Below are 18,511 nucleotides of genomic sequence, written 5' to 3'. Positions count from 1 at the left end.
GTCTGTCACGAGCGTCAAGGATGAACTTCAACCTGGTGTTTACACCTTCTCTATTTACGACCCGTACATGTACATAAACGTTCAGATATCAAATATAAAGTACTTACCCCATGGCCACGGATGTTACAACTATGTGCGGGCCCACAAAAGTACCCGTATCTTCCGCATTGTTCAATAAAAAGCATTTTAATCTGATCGGTGGCCATTTTCTCGGTTTTTTCACCAAACTACGCGACCTTATCGGTTGGAAGGTGTATTGCACTGTGATACACTATAACTCTATGAGAAAATGGCCACCAATCGGATTAAAATGCTTTTTTTATTGAACAATACGCAACATACAGGTACTTCTGAGGGCCCGTACATCATTTTAACATCTGTGGCCATGGGGTTAGCACTTTATATTTGAAATCGGAACGTTTGTATAGACGGACGGGCCGTAAATTGTGCAAACACTATGTTGAAGTTCGTATCAGAGCTATGTCTGCATCTGACCAGACCAACACAAAAGGGTGTATCAATATCAACCTGTGCGCGTAGAGGGTGGAGACTGTCACCTCCCCAGCCAACAACCTGTAACCAAGGCAAAAAGTCACCCTGCCTGCAGCCAGGATCGACACACACTCATTCACACGCCAGTCCTCAACGCAGTTTAACAGGTTTCCACCATTTAATGGCAAGCATGGCGGGGATCGCGTCCAAACTGCAACACAACCGACTGAAGGCGCAGGGAGTGGGCACCAACGCGCAGGCGGTGAAGTACCTGAACCAGGACTTCGAGGCTCTGAGGAGGGACTGCCTGGACCGCGGTCAGCTGTTCACGGATGATGCCTTCGAGGCCCAGACCGCCTCCCTGGGGTACGAGGAGCTGGGACCAGGCTCCTACAAGACCAGAGGGATCACCTGGAAGAGACCGACGGTGGGTGTAGATCTGGATGACGAAAAACAACTCACATGATGATGTCACCTCGCAGACAGCCATGCTCTAAATATATCAGTGGTGGAAAAAAAGTACTGACATGTTTTACTTTAGTATGTATCAATACTGCAATGTAGAAATGCTCTGTTACAAGGAAAAGTCTGGTAATCTACAAGCTCACATGTGTATATAGGGCTGAAAGTGGTTAGTGTAGGTTTTGTAATAATAATCAAAATCTACAAAGTAACTAGTAAATACAGTTACTGAGTTTTCAAATAATTGTAGTGGAGTAAAAGTATAGTATTTGTAAAAAAGACCTCACAATTGTGCTTAAGTACAGTACTTGAGTAAATGACAATGTACTTAGTTACTTTACACCACTGGGTGTAGATTTGGATGACAAAATCAACTCACATGAGTCACTTCACATGGACTGCCATGCACTAAATATGCTAGACCCAGGGGTTTCCCTAGCAAACTGTTGTTGTTTGGCTATTTGTTGTTCAGGAAGACTCCTTCAATCTCCATTCAACAAAAAAATGGTGCAGGTGCAGACTTGACTTGAGCTAGGTCATTCATGAATTTCCTCCAGCTGGTTCAGTCTTGGGCTGGGTGTGACTTAAACTATTTTGATAATTACGATATGGATAGTGCTGCTTCCTGTTATGATTTTCTTCCTGTTATATATAGATATTTTGATAATGATAACATCAGAATTGTTATAGCCTACTTGTCTTGAAAGGCAATGTTCTTCACGGTTATGTTCCTTTTACACATAGCTAATCATCGAAGAATCATCGAAAGAAACAGTTAAACTGAACGAAACACCTGTTTCACATAGCTACTGTTGGTAGGCTAACTAAAACATTCTGTAGCTACAAATGGGCCTATTAGCCTACTGCAAAATGAGCTGAACAACAACAACAACAACAACAACAACGATAACTGCAGTTAGTTCTCAAGGTTTCATCTGATAGTGGGACAAGTAACAAAAGAAAAACACTATTATGTCTGTCTGTTTTCTATCAGGAACTGGTTTCCAATCCAAAATTCATAATTGAAGATGCATCCAGGACTGATATATGCCAAGGAGCACTTGGTAAGTCTCTCTCTCTCTCTCTCTCTCTCTCTCTCTCTCTCTCTCTCTCTCTCTCTCTCTCTATTATATTGGTTAGAATCCCTGTCCTTCTGTAACTTAACTTTGAAGGAAGTGCCCGGTGAAACAAAGTAAAAACAAACCAAATGGCATTCAAATTATTTTAGATTATATGATAATACCAGTATTTTACAAAAGGGCACACCCATTGCAGTCCTCTCTACAGCACACTCGCTTACAGCACGTAGCCTGTATGTCACCATGTGCAAATTCCATACTTAATATATATTCAGTGAACACCCAGTCACATGCGTGCATGTGTGGGAGAGGTTACATTCTGTTGTTTTACCGGTGTGAAGCCGGTAATTATAAGAGAACAAAAGAATGACAGTTGCCTAACCGAGGCATGATCCGTCAAAGTAAACACCTAATGATTGATTGATTGATTGATTGATTGATTGGTTTTATGGCCTACCAGACACATGAAAAGACAACTATCCAAGAATAACGTGTTAAAGGTGGTCCCATATTTGAGCTATAATTAGTTTGATGTTAGCAATTGGTAATTTAAAATCTTTTTGGACAGTATTTCTTCTCACAGTAAACTCCTGTGTACAGGTGACTGCTGGCTTCTGGCAGCCATTGCGTCCTTGACTCTGAACAAGTCGGTGTTGGCCCGGGTTGTTCCCCACGGCCAAAGCTTTGATGAGGGCTACGCCGGCATCTTTCACTTTCAGGTACTGTCTGACATAATAAAATAATACTGTCTGAGGCAGTTATGTAATACCTACACACCGTGCCTCCAAATAACCTTACCCTCACACAATTCTCCTCACTAAAGCAACAACAAAAGATTATAGCAAAATAATGAAAAGAGGCATTGTCGAGGGTTGATTCTATGGAGTGTCATGTTGTGATCTTCAGCTCTGGCAGTTTGGTGACTGGACGGATGTGGTGGTTGATGACCGATTGCCCACCAAAGATGGGAAGCTGCTTTTCGTTCACTCAGAGGAGGGTTCTGAGTTCTGGAGTGCCCTTCTGGAGAAGGCCTATGCTAAGTATGAATAAATCACATGTTTTTGTTGTTTATTCATTTTCAGTATTATTCACATAATAACATAACATTAAACCAGTGCCATAATAACAAAAGATATATAGCATTTGACACATACTATACATACACATTCACATACCACCTCTTCTCGATACCACACAGAGGTTCTCCGACATCCCTCCCAACCCACAAAGTTAAGATACAGAGATAAACACAGACAATATTAAATTAAATAGATTCCATGTAACTCATCCATGGATCCCATGTCCTGGAACAGCCGTGGGCTACGCATATTCCCTAAAGGAGCACATGCATTTACCTCATTAATCCGCTAGGTGATACTAGGGCGTTCCTCATGATTCCACTTACATATGACGCATTGTTTTGCAGCCATAATACAGTCGTTTATACATTAGTTAATAAAACCTTTTATCATCTGGGAGGGAAGATTCAGATCTGGCCAAGTCCCCCAACATTGTAATAAAGAGATAGAGATAAAGATATTTCCCTTTTAATAGACCTTTCTCAAGAACATGCACAATCTCCAGCCACTACCAGTATGTATGAGTGTATCCAGTTTGCAGCAGGGGCAGAGAGGGATGAATTGGTTTTACACACAGACAGACAATTGGGGGATACTTTGGCCTACTGGCAGCATGCACAAGAACTTTGGCATTGATCGTTGAAGTGGTTTACCATGGACAGATGAGCGAACAGCCACAAGGACACTCAAACATTTGGTGGACATCCATCCATCCATCCATCCAGCCAAACGCTCTTCTAGATGGCTCACCCCTTAGGCGCCACGCCATAAAAAGGATTTAGGGAGTCCATTTGTCTGACACTCTGATTTCTTTGTTTCCATCTTATCTAAATGACTGTGTCAGTTAGGTATTTTCTTAACTTTTTCCCATCTTTTAGGGTGAATGGATGTTATGAGGCCCTCTCTGGAGGTTCAACCACTGAGGGCTTTGAGGACTTCACTGGGGGCATCGCTGAGAGCCATGACCTTAAGAAGTCAGGACCCACCCTTTTCAAAATAATCCGAAAAGCCATTGAGAGAGGCTCTCTGCTGGGATGCTCAATTGATGTTTGTTTGATTTGATTATTTCAAGCATAGACATAGTGTTTTCTCTATGATTCATGTTGTCTGTTGTTATTTACCTCATACTTGTTGAATCTTGTTTGGAATGTCTCTCCTCCCTTCCAGATCACCAGCTCAGCAGACTCGGAAGCCATCACGTCCAGAAAACTGGTGAAAGGTCATGCCTACTCATTGACTGGAGCAGACCAGGTGAGGGAAATGGTGTCTCGTCCCACATAGTAGTTCTATAGATAGATACATGGACCATTATTTTAGGTTAAGCTAATAACTCTTGCCTCTCACATGACAAGAGATAACATTTTGAAGGTATTCAGAAATACTAGACTTAAGAATGAATTGACACTTACATTGTTGTCTAGGTGGAGTACAGAGGGGACATTGTCCAGCTGGTCAGGGTGAGGAACCCCTGGGGTCAGACGGAATGGACTGGACCCTGGAGTGACAAGTAAGTAATGATGGCCTCGGGTGCCTGGTGACTCTGTCTTGTGAGCCGCAAGGACCTGAGTTTGAACCCCACTCCTGGTCTTGTCTCGCATGTCTCTCCTCTCTCTGGGCCTGGTTTCCTGTCTCTCTACACTCTCCTATTTAAGAAATAAAGCATAGAAATCCTGAGAAATATTGGAACGGCGTGGCTCCAATGTGGATCTCTAGAACTTTATGTGGCCAGCCTGTGATGACAGTCATCTATGATGTATGACTCCAAATTTGGCCAAGGTTTCAGCTCAATCAGAGGCCCGTTGACACTGAAATTAATTATAAGAAATAATGTTAAATATTAAAATAATTATAAAACATATCTGGATTTTTTTTTGTGGGTGAAGGTGTGGTCTGCAGAACACACTGACTGACCCTCCTAGCCTTCTGTAGAGCCACGCCATAGGAACGGCATTGTTAACATGTAGAGATGCATTTGATTTGCTATGCATCTCACTTGTTGAGACATGTCATCTCCTGCCTTATTTGTAATTGTACCCGAGTCATGCTGTGCACATTATGCCACACACAGATTAGTTTCACCATTATATATGGACTGTGGCATTTTCAACCAGTGCATTCGGCCAGATGAACTACAGTACATTGTATATGACAGCAAACAAATTGCGCAATTGTGAATGTGCCATTGGTTACCTACTTCACATAATGGAGCCCAACCTACTGTAGTAAGACCTAAGGTATTCAGTCAGTCACCATCATTAACCACAAGAACAACATACACACATAGACACACCCAGTGTGGAGTCATTGCAATTATGTTGTTATGGAAAATGCAGTTTCAGAGCTTGTACTGGGTGTCAAGGGTGTTACAAATAGATGACATTCCATTTGGATGTGTGTCCTCTTTGAACAACAACCTGTGTGTTTACTCACTTATTTCTAAATGTCTTTGCTTCTGAAGATGAATCGGTGTGATTCTGTCTGACAGATAGTCCATACAAGGAAAGCAGTGATTTTGGTACAGCGAGACGTCCTCACATTTTAACTGTGAATGTATTTTGTATATTTTGTATAGTTCCTCTGAGTGGCGGTACGTGAGCGATGACGACCGTGCTAGGCTGACCAACCGTGACGAAGATGGAGAGTTCTGGTAAACCTTACAAGAAAGTGTTATATTTCATCACCATGCCTACTATTTTTACTTCTTCATATTTTGCTGTCTTTGAATTGCAACTCCTCTTTGAAACCAATAGGTATTGGCAGCTTGCAACTAAAGCTACCAATTGCATCCATTGCATGTATTTACATATTAGACAATTTAGCTGACACGTTTTGTCCAGAGCAAAGAACAATACAGAGCAATACAAGTTTGGCAGAGTAAGGTAAAGAGGTGTGACCTCAAGGTAGGAATAGGAGAGAGGGGAGGGTTAACTGTGTGCAGTAGAGGCATACAGTGCATAATGTCAACATGGCTGTTCCACAGCTCTTTCGCATTTTGCATGCTGGTGTGGCTAACCCAGTTCAGGTGAGACACACCCATATTGCTGCACACAGTTAACCCTTTGCTCTCTCCCCTACACCTCCCCTGACACTGAGGCTTGCTCTGTCACGTGACCCCTTTTCTGTCTGCAGCTAGATGGTCCAGGATGCACACACACACACACACACACACACACACACACACACACACACACACACACACACACACACACACACACACAGCACATACTGTACTGTAAGGGTGAAACGCAGCATCCAGACAATACTGTACATATGACAAAGATTCCTGTGTTCCTACGACACTCAGTCATCACTGGCCTTAACCACTTACGCCCTGCGTAGGATTAGTAGTGAAAATAGTTGATCTACAAGCTCATTCTTCATGTGTGAAGCAGACTGGCATATTGACTATAAGTAAAAATGCCATTTCAACCCTTTCAATGACTCAAGTTTTCTTCTTCCTCCTCTCTCCACAGGATATCGTTTACGGACTTTCTGCGCCACTATTCTCGACTGGAGATCTGTAACCTCACCCCAGATGTGCTCACAGATGATGAACACAAGAAGTGGGCGTTGTCAGAGTTTGACGAGGGATGGAGAAGGGGCTCGACAGCTGGGGGTTGCAGGAACTACCCAAGTACCTAATAATCTCTTCTCCTTAAGCACTTAAAGCTGCAATCCTTAAGTTGTTTAAGTGAATAAAACATTATTTTGATCTGTTTGGTAGAGCATGTTGATACAATATGCCTAACATAACTGTAGTGGTTACTCCTCTATTGAGAAATTTAGATCCTGTGGTCAGGTTGAACCCCTACTGGTTGACAAGTAGTACTGCCTGCCCTGAAGGTCAAAATGCAATATCTCCCCTGAGCAAGCATGTGTACTGAGATTTATGCGTGCACAGGAGACCAAGGTTGAAATCCCGGGTAGGACACAAATCTTACTGATTGCAGCTTTAGCTTGTAGATCTGATATAAATTATAACAAAGGCATTAAGCTGCCATTTAAGTTATTATACCATAGCTATCAACCAATTGTATGGTACCTGTTTTATCATTGGAACCAACTTAAGTCTTTCAATATAACAATTTTCTGACTTACTAAGTATTTAACATTTTTAACTGATCCAGTTGATAATTTCTCTGAATCTGGTATGTGCAGCACAGTGACCCACAGTCTCTCCTTCCCAGATACTTTCTGGACGAACCCCCAGTTTGTCATCAAACTGGAGGAGGTGGATGATGATGCTGATGATGGTGATGAGGAGGGATGCACATTCCTGGTGGGCCTGATGCAGAAGAACAGACGCGCCATGAGGAAGATGGGGAAGGACATGGAGACTGTTGGATTTGCCATCTACGAGGTACAAATATTGATTATGGTTATGTTATGGTGTTTTTAAAATGCTATTTAAATGCTACCAAACTACTATGGTGAAGCCAGGTCTATTCTTTGCAACTGCAGTCTAATTTATGGCTTTTGGTTAGAATAGAGATTTTATGGTGAGGATTATGAAATGATACCTATCACTTTTGCACTGATTTTTATTGTTGATTTGCTTCCTCTAGGTGCCTGAGGAGGTATGTATGCAAACAGATTGACCCAGAATAACGTCCCAATCATTTCTCATGAAGTATGAGTAAGGATTCAAAGATTTCATATTATCACTATATGTAACAGTGTCAATACCCTTGTCTGGGTAGTCACAACCGGTGCTTGTCTTGAAAGAAGGGTTAGGGCGCCCTCATGTGACTAAACTGTGTGTTATCTTCCAGTATTCTGGCAAGCGGCAAATCCACCTGAAACGCGACTTCTTCTTGCGCAACGCGTCGGCAGCTCGCTCAGAGACCTTCATCAACCTGCGAGAAGTGTGCAGCCGTTTTTGTCTCCCCCCTGGGGAATACCTCATCCTCCCCTCCACCTTTGAGCCCAACAAGAATGGGGACTTCTATGTGCGGGTGTTCTCTGAGAAAGAGGCCGATTTCCAGTACGTTCCATTTAGTCACAGATTGAACTACCGTTTGACGGTGTGCATGCTGTGAAGACTTGCATTTTTGTTTCATTATGTAACACATAGAAAGAGATAGGGAAGAAGGGGTGGAGAGTGCGGATGGCAAACAGGTCAGGGCTTGTGCTGGATTTAAACTCAAGACCTGACTGTGCCGTTATGGTGCCACTAGGAGACTTTTACACTTCTACTGTATATGGTTTTATTAAAACAAGTTATTGTATACTCCAAAATCATATTGTGACTACTGTATATCTATTTTTTCAGAGAGTTGGATGACATTGTAGACTGCCATGTGGAAGAGGTGAACCATAAGAGCTACACTGCAAAATTCTGAGTGTTAATGTCACTTTAATTAAATGAACACAGCAGATTTTACTTTGTACTTTCCTTTTCTTTAAATTGATTAATGTTGCATTGGAGCATGAAAATACTGAAATACTGAATACTCTTCCCACTTTCAGATTGAAGTGGATGAGGATGATATCGGTGAGAGGTTTAAGGATCTGTTTGAGAAACTAGCTGGACATGTAAGTATGTTACGATTTTGATAAATATTGCTAAACTGGGTTAAAAAAATATACATTTGATTGTAGCAATTATGTTATTTGTACTCTTAGGACTGTGAGATTTCTGCATTTGAGCTGCAAAGAATTCTGAACCGTGTGGTGACTAAGCGTAAGTGAAATGATGTATTATTCCAATCCAAGTAAATGTGGTTTCATAGGATGAAAATCAAATCATTCAATTTCTGTATGATGATCTTTTTCAGGGAGTGACATCAAAACCAATGGGTTCAGTCTGGCTACATGCCGCAACATGGTCAACCTGCTGGATGTATCCTTTCTCTCTGCCTTCTATTGTCATGCTCAAATTGTATTTAATTTATAAGAAGTGAACATATCTATCTACAAGCTCAAAACACATTGTGATGTAACGTTGTATTGTATGGCTATTTTAAGTATAAATCAGGCTTCACAGTTGTCTGTGATACAGGGCATTTCTTGTTTCCTCCTTGACTCTCTTCATAGAAAGACGGAACTGGCAAACTGGGACTAGTGGAATTTAAGATCCTGTGGACTAAGATTGAAAAATTCCTGGTGTGTACTTTGTGTTTTTTGCTCTTAACACAAACCCCCAGGAGTCACTTGACATTTTCCAATGCAAAGGGTCTAATGGGATTATGTTTCGGGAGGTGCATATATGTAGAAACCTACTGTATGCCGTTTGGGTTATCGAGGAGGTATCTGGTCACAGATATTTCACTGATATCCAACGTATATCACTGAGTCAGAGATGGCTTTGCTCGCTGAATGTTTTTTCTAGTTTCAGAGTAGCTGATAAAAGTGCCCCATCGTGTGGCTGTAGGGTTTACATTAATGTTTCCCGATCTCCACCAGGCTCTCTACAGGGACAAAGATGCAGACAACTCTGGCTGTATGAGTTCCTCTGAGATGCGCCTGGCTGTGGAGGATGCTGGTGAGATATGAATTTTGGGTGTGTTCGCCATTTCTCCACGGAAACCTCTGTTGAGCAAGGGCAAACACATGCTTCTAAACAAATATTTCAAAATGATCACATGATTATTTTTTACAATGTGTACCACAGTTTCTACAATGTAACATCAATGTTTCAATCACTTCAGTGGGCATTTCTACCTTGTGTCAGCCACATATTTGAAGCATTCACTCTGCTCTTTGTCTTCCTCTAAAGGTTTTTCTCTCAACAACTCCCTGCACCAGATTATTGTTGCCCGCTATAGCGAACCAGATCTCACCATTGATTTTGACAACTTTGTGTGCTGCCTGGTGCGCCTGGAGTCTCTCTTCAGTACGGTTCATCCTCATGTCCAGATATCATCACTACAGTAATACACACTCATGAAGTTATAGCTGAATCTGATTTTTGTTCTCATTTACAATAGGATCCTTCAAGTCCATGGACGAGAATGAGTCTGGTGAGGTGGAGTTAAACATGTTTCAGGTAGGTGATGTTTAACATTTTAACTGTCTTTTGTTTTAACCATGTTTTCTGATTTTGCATAGTGTCCTATTTATCTGTCAGACACTGTTGTATGTCGTGTCTCTGCAATGTTAACATAATCTTGACGCTGGCCTCTCCACTGAAAAAGAGATTTGTTAGGTGGAACCAACAGTTAAAATAAAGAAAATAATACATTACAAAAAGGTGTGCATTGATAGATGAAGACTGTGTACTAACTTGGTGTTCTTGTGTTTTCCACTTTAGTGGCTAAGTGTGTCAATGCTATAGAGCAGGCCTGTCTACCGCTGAAGAATGGGTCCCCGTTGAGCAGTTTGATCTACAAGTTTACAGACAAGCAACACGGGACTCTTTTTTTTTTGGGGCATGTTTCCATTAAACTTCTTGAACATTAAACGTCTTGTACAATTACGTTTACAAAGAAAATGATCTGTATTGAAAGTAGTTTATTCACATTTGTATACTATTGCTATTGTATACTATCGCCCCTTGAGGAAAATAAAAATGAATTACAGTCTCTCCTCTTGTCCATAATCATTATTCACTGAAGCAAATCTCCATTTTGTAGTTGGCCATGAAGGCTGGATTTTAGAAGATGATGTGTAATGGATTTAATCCTGCCTTTAGGTTACACAGTGCACCACACCTATTCCTCTGAAACACTCAGAGACACACCTCTGGCTCTGAACAGCAGATACCGGGGCCCACGCTACTCCTACTCTGGACCGATTCCCATTTGTGAATTCACACTAAAAAAACTAAAAATCTCAAGCCCAACTGATCTCAGAATTATTTTTTACTGCTATTTAATTTTTGAGATGTGAAATTTGGCAGTAACAGGTTTATTCAGTCATAGCAAATGTGTGTTGTTTGGTGGAAAGACATCTGATGCACACAGTATCTTTACACATCTCTATCTCTCCCTCCCTCTCTCTCTCTCTATATATATATATATATATGTATGTGTACATGTGTGTGTCTACTTCTTGTCAGTCAACTTTTCCAACCCTTTTGCCCTTATAAGGCTGTTGAAACGCATCTGCCCTAAATGCTTAACATTTTGGACAGGCAGGTCTGTTCTCCATATAAGGGTGTCATTTGCACATCCCTCCCCTTATTGGCTCCGACTCACCTGTGGGGGGGATTTTAATCTGAGACTGAGAATGAAAAGTCTTGACTTTTAGCTCACCGCGATACGATGTCAAACAACGCCACTGTTGTGAAAAAAGCAACGTCCACAATTTATTTAGATTGTTTCCTCTTAAATGTTGTTTAAAACGCAACACAGAAGGAAGCGTGCAAATAAATGTAACATTGAGGGTTCTCCTCGGTGTTGCCAGATCTTGTGAGAGAAATAAGCAACCAGGTCTATGAAAACGAGCCCAAAAGAAGTGACCAGTATGGGCCACATCTGCAGTTTCACATACAACAATGGCCATTTGAAAATAGCCGATCTACAAGCTCACAAAGCTTCGTGATGCGACGCGTTGTGAGCTTGTAGATCGGCTATTTTCAAAACTGGTTGTGGGAAAAAAGTGGAAGATTTGGAAGATTTTTTTAAACATTTAAACTTACATCTTGTATGGGGCTCCCCTGGCAAAACATATTTTCAGATAAGGGGTTTAGGCTAGGGACAAATACAAATTAATTTGGAAATGTTTGAGAACCCACTGGTTTAACCAACTTTAAGACAGCAAACCCATATAAGTAACAACACTTTAGAGCCAAACCCCCAAAAAACGCAACTAACCAATATTTAAATTACAAGCGACTTTACAGGGGGAAAAAACAAGCCCAAGTTCACTTACAATAAGCGGGACATGGCAACCCTGGTCTTTCTCACCTGAGGGGGGAAAGAACGAAGAAAGAGGCGTGTCTAGTACGTTCAGTTCACGGCAGAGGTGCTCGCTCGCGCTGCTCAAATCTATGACTCCTCCTCCCACTCGAGCCGCTCGCGCTCGGGGAAAAAAAATAGCCGATCTACAAGCTCGCGGCACATCGCGCACGCGACGCTCCGCGAGCTTGTAGATCGGCTATTTTCGGGCGCGCGCCACCGTCGTACGCGGACGTATAGATGAAACGTTAAAACCAGCCTCTCTTCTACTCTCTGCAAAGATCACAGCTGCTGTTAACAAGCTCCTTCCTTGACGCTCCTCTTCTTCCCTCTCCTGACTTGGTTCCTAAAAACACCCATCAAGCAGTCAAACATGGTGAGTGTCTTTTTATAAATGTAATAATTCTAAAACTAATAGAAAAGGGTTTTTAGTGGCTTTCATTTCTTTTTGTAGAGAATATATATCCGTCGACGGACTGGTGGTAGTTTTGGCGTGTTTCACGCGCGCTGTGTGAACTCCTAAAACTAAAGCCCAGCAGCACTCCCACACTATCTAACAATCTTTCAAATGAATCGTGTTGTGCACGTTTTCGTCGTCCTGTTGCACAGTTTGAGACATTTATTTGGTGTGTTTGTGGCACTGTGTGTGCTTTCAAATAAACTTTTTTTTTTACCCAATGAATGGGAGTCTATGGAAAAGGTTTCTTCTTGTTCAAGGTGTGGTTTTTTTTTGGTCTCTGAAATGGAGAGATCTTTCAGTGTGACTTCAAACCTGTCCTTAAAGAATGCCTCAGGGCGAGACGTGTGCTAACTTGTTCCTCTCTCTCTACCTGGAATGTGTGGCAGAGAGAGAGAGAGAGAGAGGCCAGGCCTTCAAGCATTCACACTGCACTCATGGAATGCAATTGTCAAACACTTTCATGTTTGTTTGTTTTGTCTAATCTCGGCTAATATTTTTTTTAAAGTATTATTTTAAGTGTGGTCAATTTTTTTTTATGCAATTACAAAATGTGTATTTTGGGGACATCACAGAATGGGCCATGAATGTTGAGCCATGCTGTATGATTACTTGTTCAATTATCTGTCACAAAATTGTCATCTAGGCTACTTTTATTGGGATGAACAAGGCATAGATTAAATGGGAGGGTGTCTGTGTAAGCATAGGTATACATCTATGCATTTGTTGAGCACTTTGTAATATATATATATATATTTTTTTTTATTTTTATTTTTATTTTTGATGGCTGGGTTGGGTAATGTATCCACAACCAAAACAAGAATCTCAAACTAGTGGCTGGGTTGTCATGGACTTTTCCTCTGCACCTTAAAACTCAGAGGATGACTGATTATGGTGACCCCTTGGCCTTCTAGCAGTGCCACCCTTGGGCCAAAATACATAAGGTATCTCAAGATCGAGGCTAATGTGTAGACTGCAATGTGACTCACTGAGCAGACATTGCCTTTCTTTACTTTGAGTCTCTTTAGTCCAGCACAGCTTGTATCAAGAACTGTAGGGATGTGCATAATCTACCCTCTTTTTCATAGCTAATGTCATTGACATCCTTGTTGTTCTGTTACAGGCATCTGGAATAGAGGTGGTCGAAGATGTGCTGCACCTGTTTAACAAGATGCGGTTAAATATGGCTGGAGAGGACCCACAGGAGCACTGCAAGTTCTGCCTCTTCGTCATCGACGGCAACTACATCGTCCCAGAGGAGACCAGTAAAGTACGGGTGAAAGACCTCACGGACGAAGAGAACAAGTTCAAGTATATCATGAGCAAGGTGCCCGACACTGCATGTCGCTACGCTCTCTACGATTGTGCCTACGAAACCAACGTCAGCCCCAAGAATGACTTGATCTTCATCATGTGGTAGGTATCCACAGTTAGAGGGTACTGTAAATGACACTATATATTCTGTGCACTTATGTTAACCACTTGAGCCATATTTTATACTTTGGCTATTCAAAAATTAATGAAAAACTTAAAGTTCAGAATGCATCGCAAGCATTGAGCGCATGTAGATCCATTTCTGGAAATATCTTGACAAATGTTAAATCTTTGCCCAAAACGGGGATGCCAGGGTTAATGTGGTTAATAGAGATTTTAATCATGTGTTGAACATCAACTAAAGAAACTGTTTCTTATCTTAAATGTTTTAACAGGGCACCGGAAAGTGCAACGATCAAAGACAAGATGAAGTATGCCAGCTCAAAGGACGCTATAAAGAAGAAGTTTGTAGGTAAGGGCTCTGACAGGTTTTCCCTGCATACGTTTGTTGAAGTAATTTGAAAGTCACCTAAAGCCTGATTTATACGCCGTAGTGCAGAGGAGTATAAATTAGGCTTGAGACCTCGCTTATGAGTGCCTGGCAGCTGATGATTTTATTTTATTCCCTTAGACTTTGGCTATTTATGGGCATTTAAAAAAAAAAATCAAAGCCATAAACCAAAGAACAAGGCTGATTGTTATTTGTCCACATTTCCTTGACGATGATCAGTCAGTTACTGCCCCATTTCTATTGTATTAAATCTGGTTTATAAGGAGAATAATGTATTTATAGTGTGTGTGTGCCCAACAAATTACCTTTTATTATCCAGTAGGCTTAGGTATAATGGTTAGGACAACAAAATCCCTAGACACAGGCGGCAGAGGCAACCTTCCAAGCCTCCAAGGCATCAACCTGCTCATCGGGAGCAGCTAGGAGTCCAGTGTCTTGCTCAAGGACACTTCGACACAAAGCCAGGAGGAGGCAGTGATCGAACTGGGAACCTTTCAGTTCCTGAATGGCCACACCACCTCCTGAGCCCTTTAATCCATTAAGACCGGGAAAGCATCTGTGTCATTTTAAGATTTCTTTGGCTATTAAAAAATAGCAGATCTTAAAGCTCATAGTTTTATTGTGAGAATCTTTGCAAATATTTGAATATACATATTTTTAAAGGGAACTTAAATCTTTGCTTCTGTGGTCCCTATTACAAATTATTTTCAGATGGGGGTCCACGGCCAAATACATATCATTTTGGGGGTCCTTGACATGACAAAGTTTGAAAACTACTGATATAGAATTAGAAACATATGTTTTTCAAGAAACTTTATGATTTGAAGAACCTCCAGAAGCAAAGATTTGAGTTACACATGTTTGCGTTAACAAAAATATATACATATATTCAAAGATTTGCACAAACCTTCATGAGTTTTCAAAAAATAGCCCAAAGAAATCAAAATAATGACAAATGCGTTCCCGGTGTAAATGGGTTAAAGCTGCAATCTGGAACTTATTTTAATGCATAAAACATATCCTTTTTTTTACCATTATTTAAAGAGTAGTAAGCAAAAAATAAAGGGATATTTATTTACTCGTGACCCACAAGTGGGTCCCGACCCAGTGTTTGGGAAACGGTGTGGTGTAGAGTATGTTAATGCAATAGAACTAGTACATCTACAGTGGTTGGAGGTGGTCTCCCTGGTGTTGGATAAGTACTACTGCCTGCTGAAGCTTACAGTGCAATATCTCCCTTAACCAAACAGGGATGTGTTCTTGAATGAGCGGTAGAAATTTGGGAGATCTTGGTTCTAATCCTGGGGTAGTGCATGATAAGTTATGGACTGCAGCTTTTTATATTCTGGGTTCCCACAGTCATGACATTCCTGGAAATACTTTTAAATTAGAAAAACAGTTTTCCAGGCCTGGAAAAGGTTTGGGATTAATCAAATGTTTTGGAAAATGTCTGGATATACATAGTTTTGGCTATTTATTTTCTGAAAAACATGTCCCAAAGCATGTCTAACATTACGTGAAATATGTAACATGGTCAAATTAACCCATAAGACCCTGAGGCCGATTCTACAAAACGTCTTCTAAAACGTATGTTTCTACATCAGTGGTTCTCAAACTTTATCATGTCAAGGACCCCCATAATTATATGTATTTGGCCGCGGACCCCCAGAAGCAAAGATTTGAGTTAGAATGTTGGCTTCAAAAATACATATATTGAAAGATTTGCACACACTTTCATGATTTTTCAAAAATAGCAGATCTACAAGCTCATAGCGCGGCACTCGGTGCCGTGCTATGAGCTTGTATATCTGCTATCTAAAATGACACAGATGCGTTCCAGGTCTTAATGGGTTAAGTGCTGTGCTGCACGAGCTGTGAGAGCCGCAGCCTAATGTATATAGGACGTCACGTGACAAAAATAATATATCAGATCTACAAGCTCACAACATGTTGCTCTGTGATATATTGTGAGCTTGTAGATCTGTTATGTTTTTTTCACGTGTCGCTCTCGAGTCTGTCTTGAGGCATTGATAGGACACTGGGGTCATTATTTGACCATATGATTGCTATAGGCCTGGAAATTGGGTCAAAGCAAAGTTATGGAAAAGTTTTGAAAATTCATTGGTTAAAAATGTGTGGGAACCCTGTATTTTAAAGCTCAAAAGAATTTAAAACTTTTGGGAAAAAATGTCAAGTTCACATAAAGAAACGTTTTTTTAATTTGCTCCTCAGGTATCAAACATGCATGGGAATTGACCGACGTCGCCGACCTCAAGGATGAACAGTTCTTTGTGGACAAATTGGGAGGGAGATCGGTCGTAAAGAAGCTCGAAGGGAAAGAGTGTTAGAATCCCTCAATGCCAACTTATAGGCCTGCCCGATAACCACCACTTTATCCTTGCATACATATAGATTTAAGGTTATTGGATGGATTAATTTTTCATCCAGGGATGATTTCAACCAGAGTTTTTAAGGGATAGTAGGACTAAGCATGGGCTCATCACTGGATACGGCCATGGATCTCACTTGTAAACAAAATGTAAACCGACTTAACACTGTTAGTGACACTGGTTTTGATTCTGAAAAGTTTTGTTCAGGTGTATGTTAATTTGTAAAACCCATAGTTTATAGCCAAGATTATTTTCTCAATTGTTCATGTACAACTTTTGCTAGTTTCTGCTTGTTTCGTAAAAATGCATGTTTGAAATCCTGCATTTGTTTTAAGTTACTTAAGTTTCTTAAGCATATTGTTTACTACACATAGTGACTTAAATAACGATTGCATTCTGTTTTTTGTTTTTTTTATCAGATCAGACTGTTACATCTCTTCTCAATTTAGTTAATGGCAACATCTGTTTAGTTTGGTATGGCAATTTGATTCCTACATGATGTAACCTACTTTAATGCAGCTTTACTGGGCAACACTTACAAAGAGGACAGAGGCAAGTTCACACTGCTGTTAAGTTACGCAAATTCATTCACAAATGTAACTGATCGTTCTGCTGCCTCCAGTGTTTCGTTCAATAAATCGGCCAATTGTAACCATTTCCAGTCTTATCATTTAACTATAGTGACTGCTGTCTAGTTCTGATACAATGTCAGTATGATAACAGAAAATACAATCTTGGGAAGGGCACTGGGTACTTAAAAAAAATCTTGCAGGACTTCTCTCCTTCTGTAATAATAAAAGGGAAACGATGCAACGTTTGGCCACTACAGTGCTACTGGACACATCAATTTGACAAGAGGAAGCTTACCTGAAACATGTCAAATGAGGGGCAGGGCAGCTGAGCTCATGTAAACGTTAATCATTTTTATGATGGGTCCAAATACATCAAGTTACTAGGTTGATGGGCCAAACTGTTTGACCTCCACAGGCCAATTCGCATGTTGGCTTGTTTACATGCGTTTTCATGAATTTGGTAGGCTACAATTGAGCGATACAAACATCACTTCGAAGTTTGAGTTAGTTGAAAGACTATGAACGTATTTGAGGTAAGTAATATCAATCCAAATATCTATTCAAATAAGCTGTCTGTGCATAACCGTAGTCTTGGGTTTCATTTTTCCTGTAGATTGGCTAGGCAGCAGATTTGGACCAGAAACAGGTTTATGGTGTCATGCGTTACCAGAATGCACTTCAAAATGTAGTGAACAAACACTCCACATGACCCATAATGCAAAGTGGAGATCGTGTTAAAGAGGCTCAGGCACAACCAACATAACCGCAGTGAATAAGCACATTCTCTGTAAATAGTATTTCAGTTTAAAGTATTAATTTGACCCCATCTTGTTGGTCTGAGTTACTTTGTGGAATTACACAAAGTAATGTTTACATCCAATACCAAAATACACTGCCTCCACACACCAATAATGTCCATGCTCTCTAACCAGTTCTCAAACATTTTCAGGTCAAGGACCCCAAAATTGTTACAGTATGTATTTGATGGTGGACCCCCATTTGAGAAGATTTGGTTTTGGGGATTCCATAAGATTTAAGTTCGATTACACAACTATATAATGCAGGTGGGGAGAGGGAAACCTATTTTAAATTATTCTCATTGGATTACCTTCTAGCTGGTGAAAGTATAATGAAATTCCCTATTTTGGTTAAGTCATAGGCAACCTTTTAAAAAATGTTCAGCAAAAAGGCAACCCTTTGAGAACCAGTGCTCGAAACAGCCTAAACACAGCCATGTAAACGCATTTTGCAAAACAGCCCAATCGCACATCCTTTAACCACTTAAGCCGTATTTAAGAAAAATACTGATCTATAA

At 40.7% G+C, this 18,511-nt stretch overlaps 2 protein-coding genes across 2 annotated transcripts; both read left to right on the top strand.

Moving 5' to 3' along the window:
- The first annotated feature begins 577 nt into the window (after positions 1-577).
- On the top strand, positions 578-10,637 carry capn2l (calpain 2, (m/II) large subunit, like). Its single transcript, XM_084075644.1, has 21 exons — positions 578-919; positions 1,949-2,018; positions 2,634-2,752; positions 2,940-3,073; positions 3,991-4,159; positions 4,280-4,363; positions 4,534-4,619; positions 5,685-5,759; positions 6,586-6,746; positions 7,300-7,472; positions 7,678-7,689; positions 7,885-8,096; positions 8,385-8,421; positions 8,582-8,647; positions 8,738-8,795; positions 8,890-8,954; positions 9,149-9,217; positions 9,518-9,596; positions 9,831-9,947; positions 10,042-10,100; positions 10,365-10,637. Exons 1-21 carry the CDS (start codon positions 674-676, stop codon positions 10,386-10,388), a joined length of 2,115 nt encoding a protein of 704 aa, XP_083931770.1. The 5' UTR covers positions 578-673; the 3' UTR covers positions 10,389-10,637.
- Positions 10,638-12,174: 1,537 nt separating this feature from the next.
- Positions 12,175-17,279, top strand: LOC311058446 (cofilin-2-like). The gene is made up of 4 exons (XM_084075902.1): positions 12,175-12,328; positions 13,533-13,825; positions 14,119-14,195; positions 16,467-17,279. Exons 1-4 carry the CDS (start codon positions 12,326-12,328, stop codon positions 16,580-16,582), a joined length of 489 nt encoding a protein of 162 aa, XP_083932028.1. The 5' UTR covers positions 12,175-12,325; the 3' UTR covers positions 16,583-17,279.
- Positions 17,280-18,511: the final 1,232 nt, after the last annotated feature.

The sequence above is a fragment of the Gymnoscopelus microlampas genome (genome assembly GCF_963454915.1).
Source record: "Gymnoscopelus microlampas genome assembly, chromosome: 13".
Lineage (NCBI taxonomy): Eukaryota > Metazoa > Chordata > Actinopteri > Myctophiformes > Myctophidae > Gymnoscopelus > Gymnoscopelus microlampas.
The sequence above is the reverse complement of the archived record's forward strand: the minus strand, read 5'-3'. Positions and strand labels throughout refer to the sequence as shown.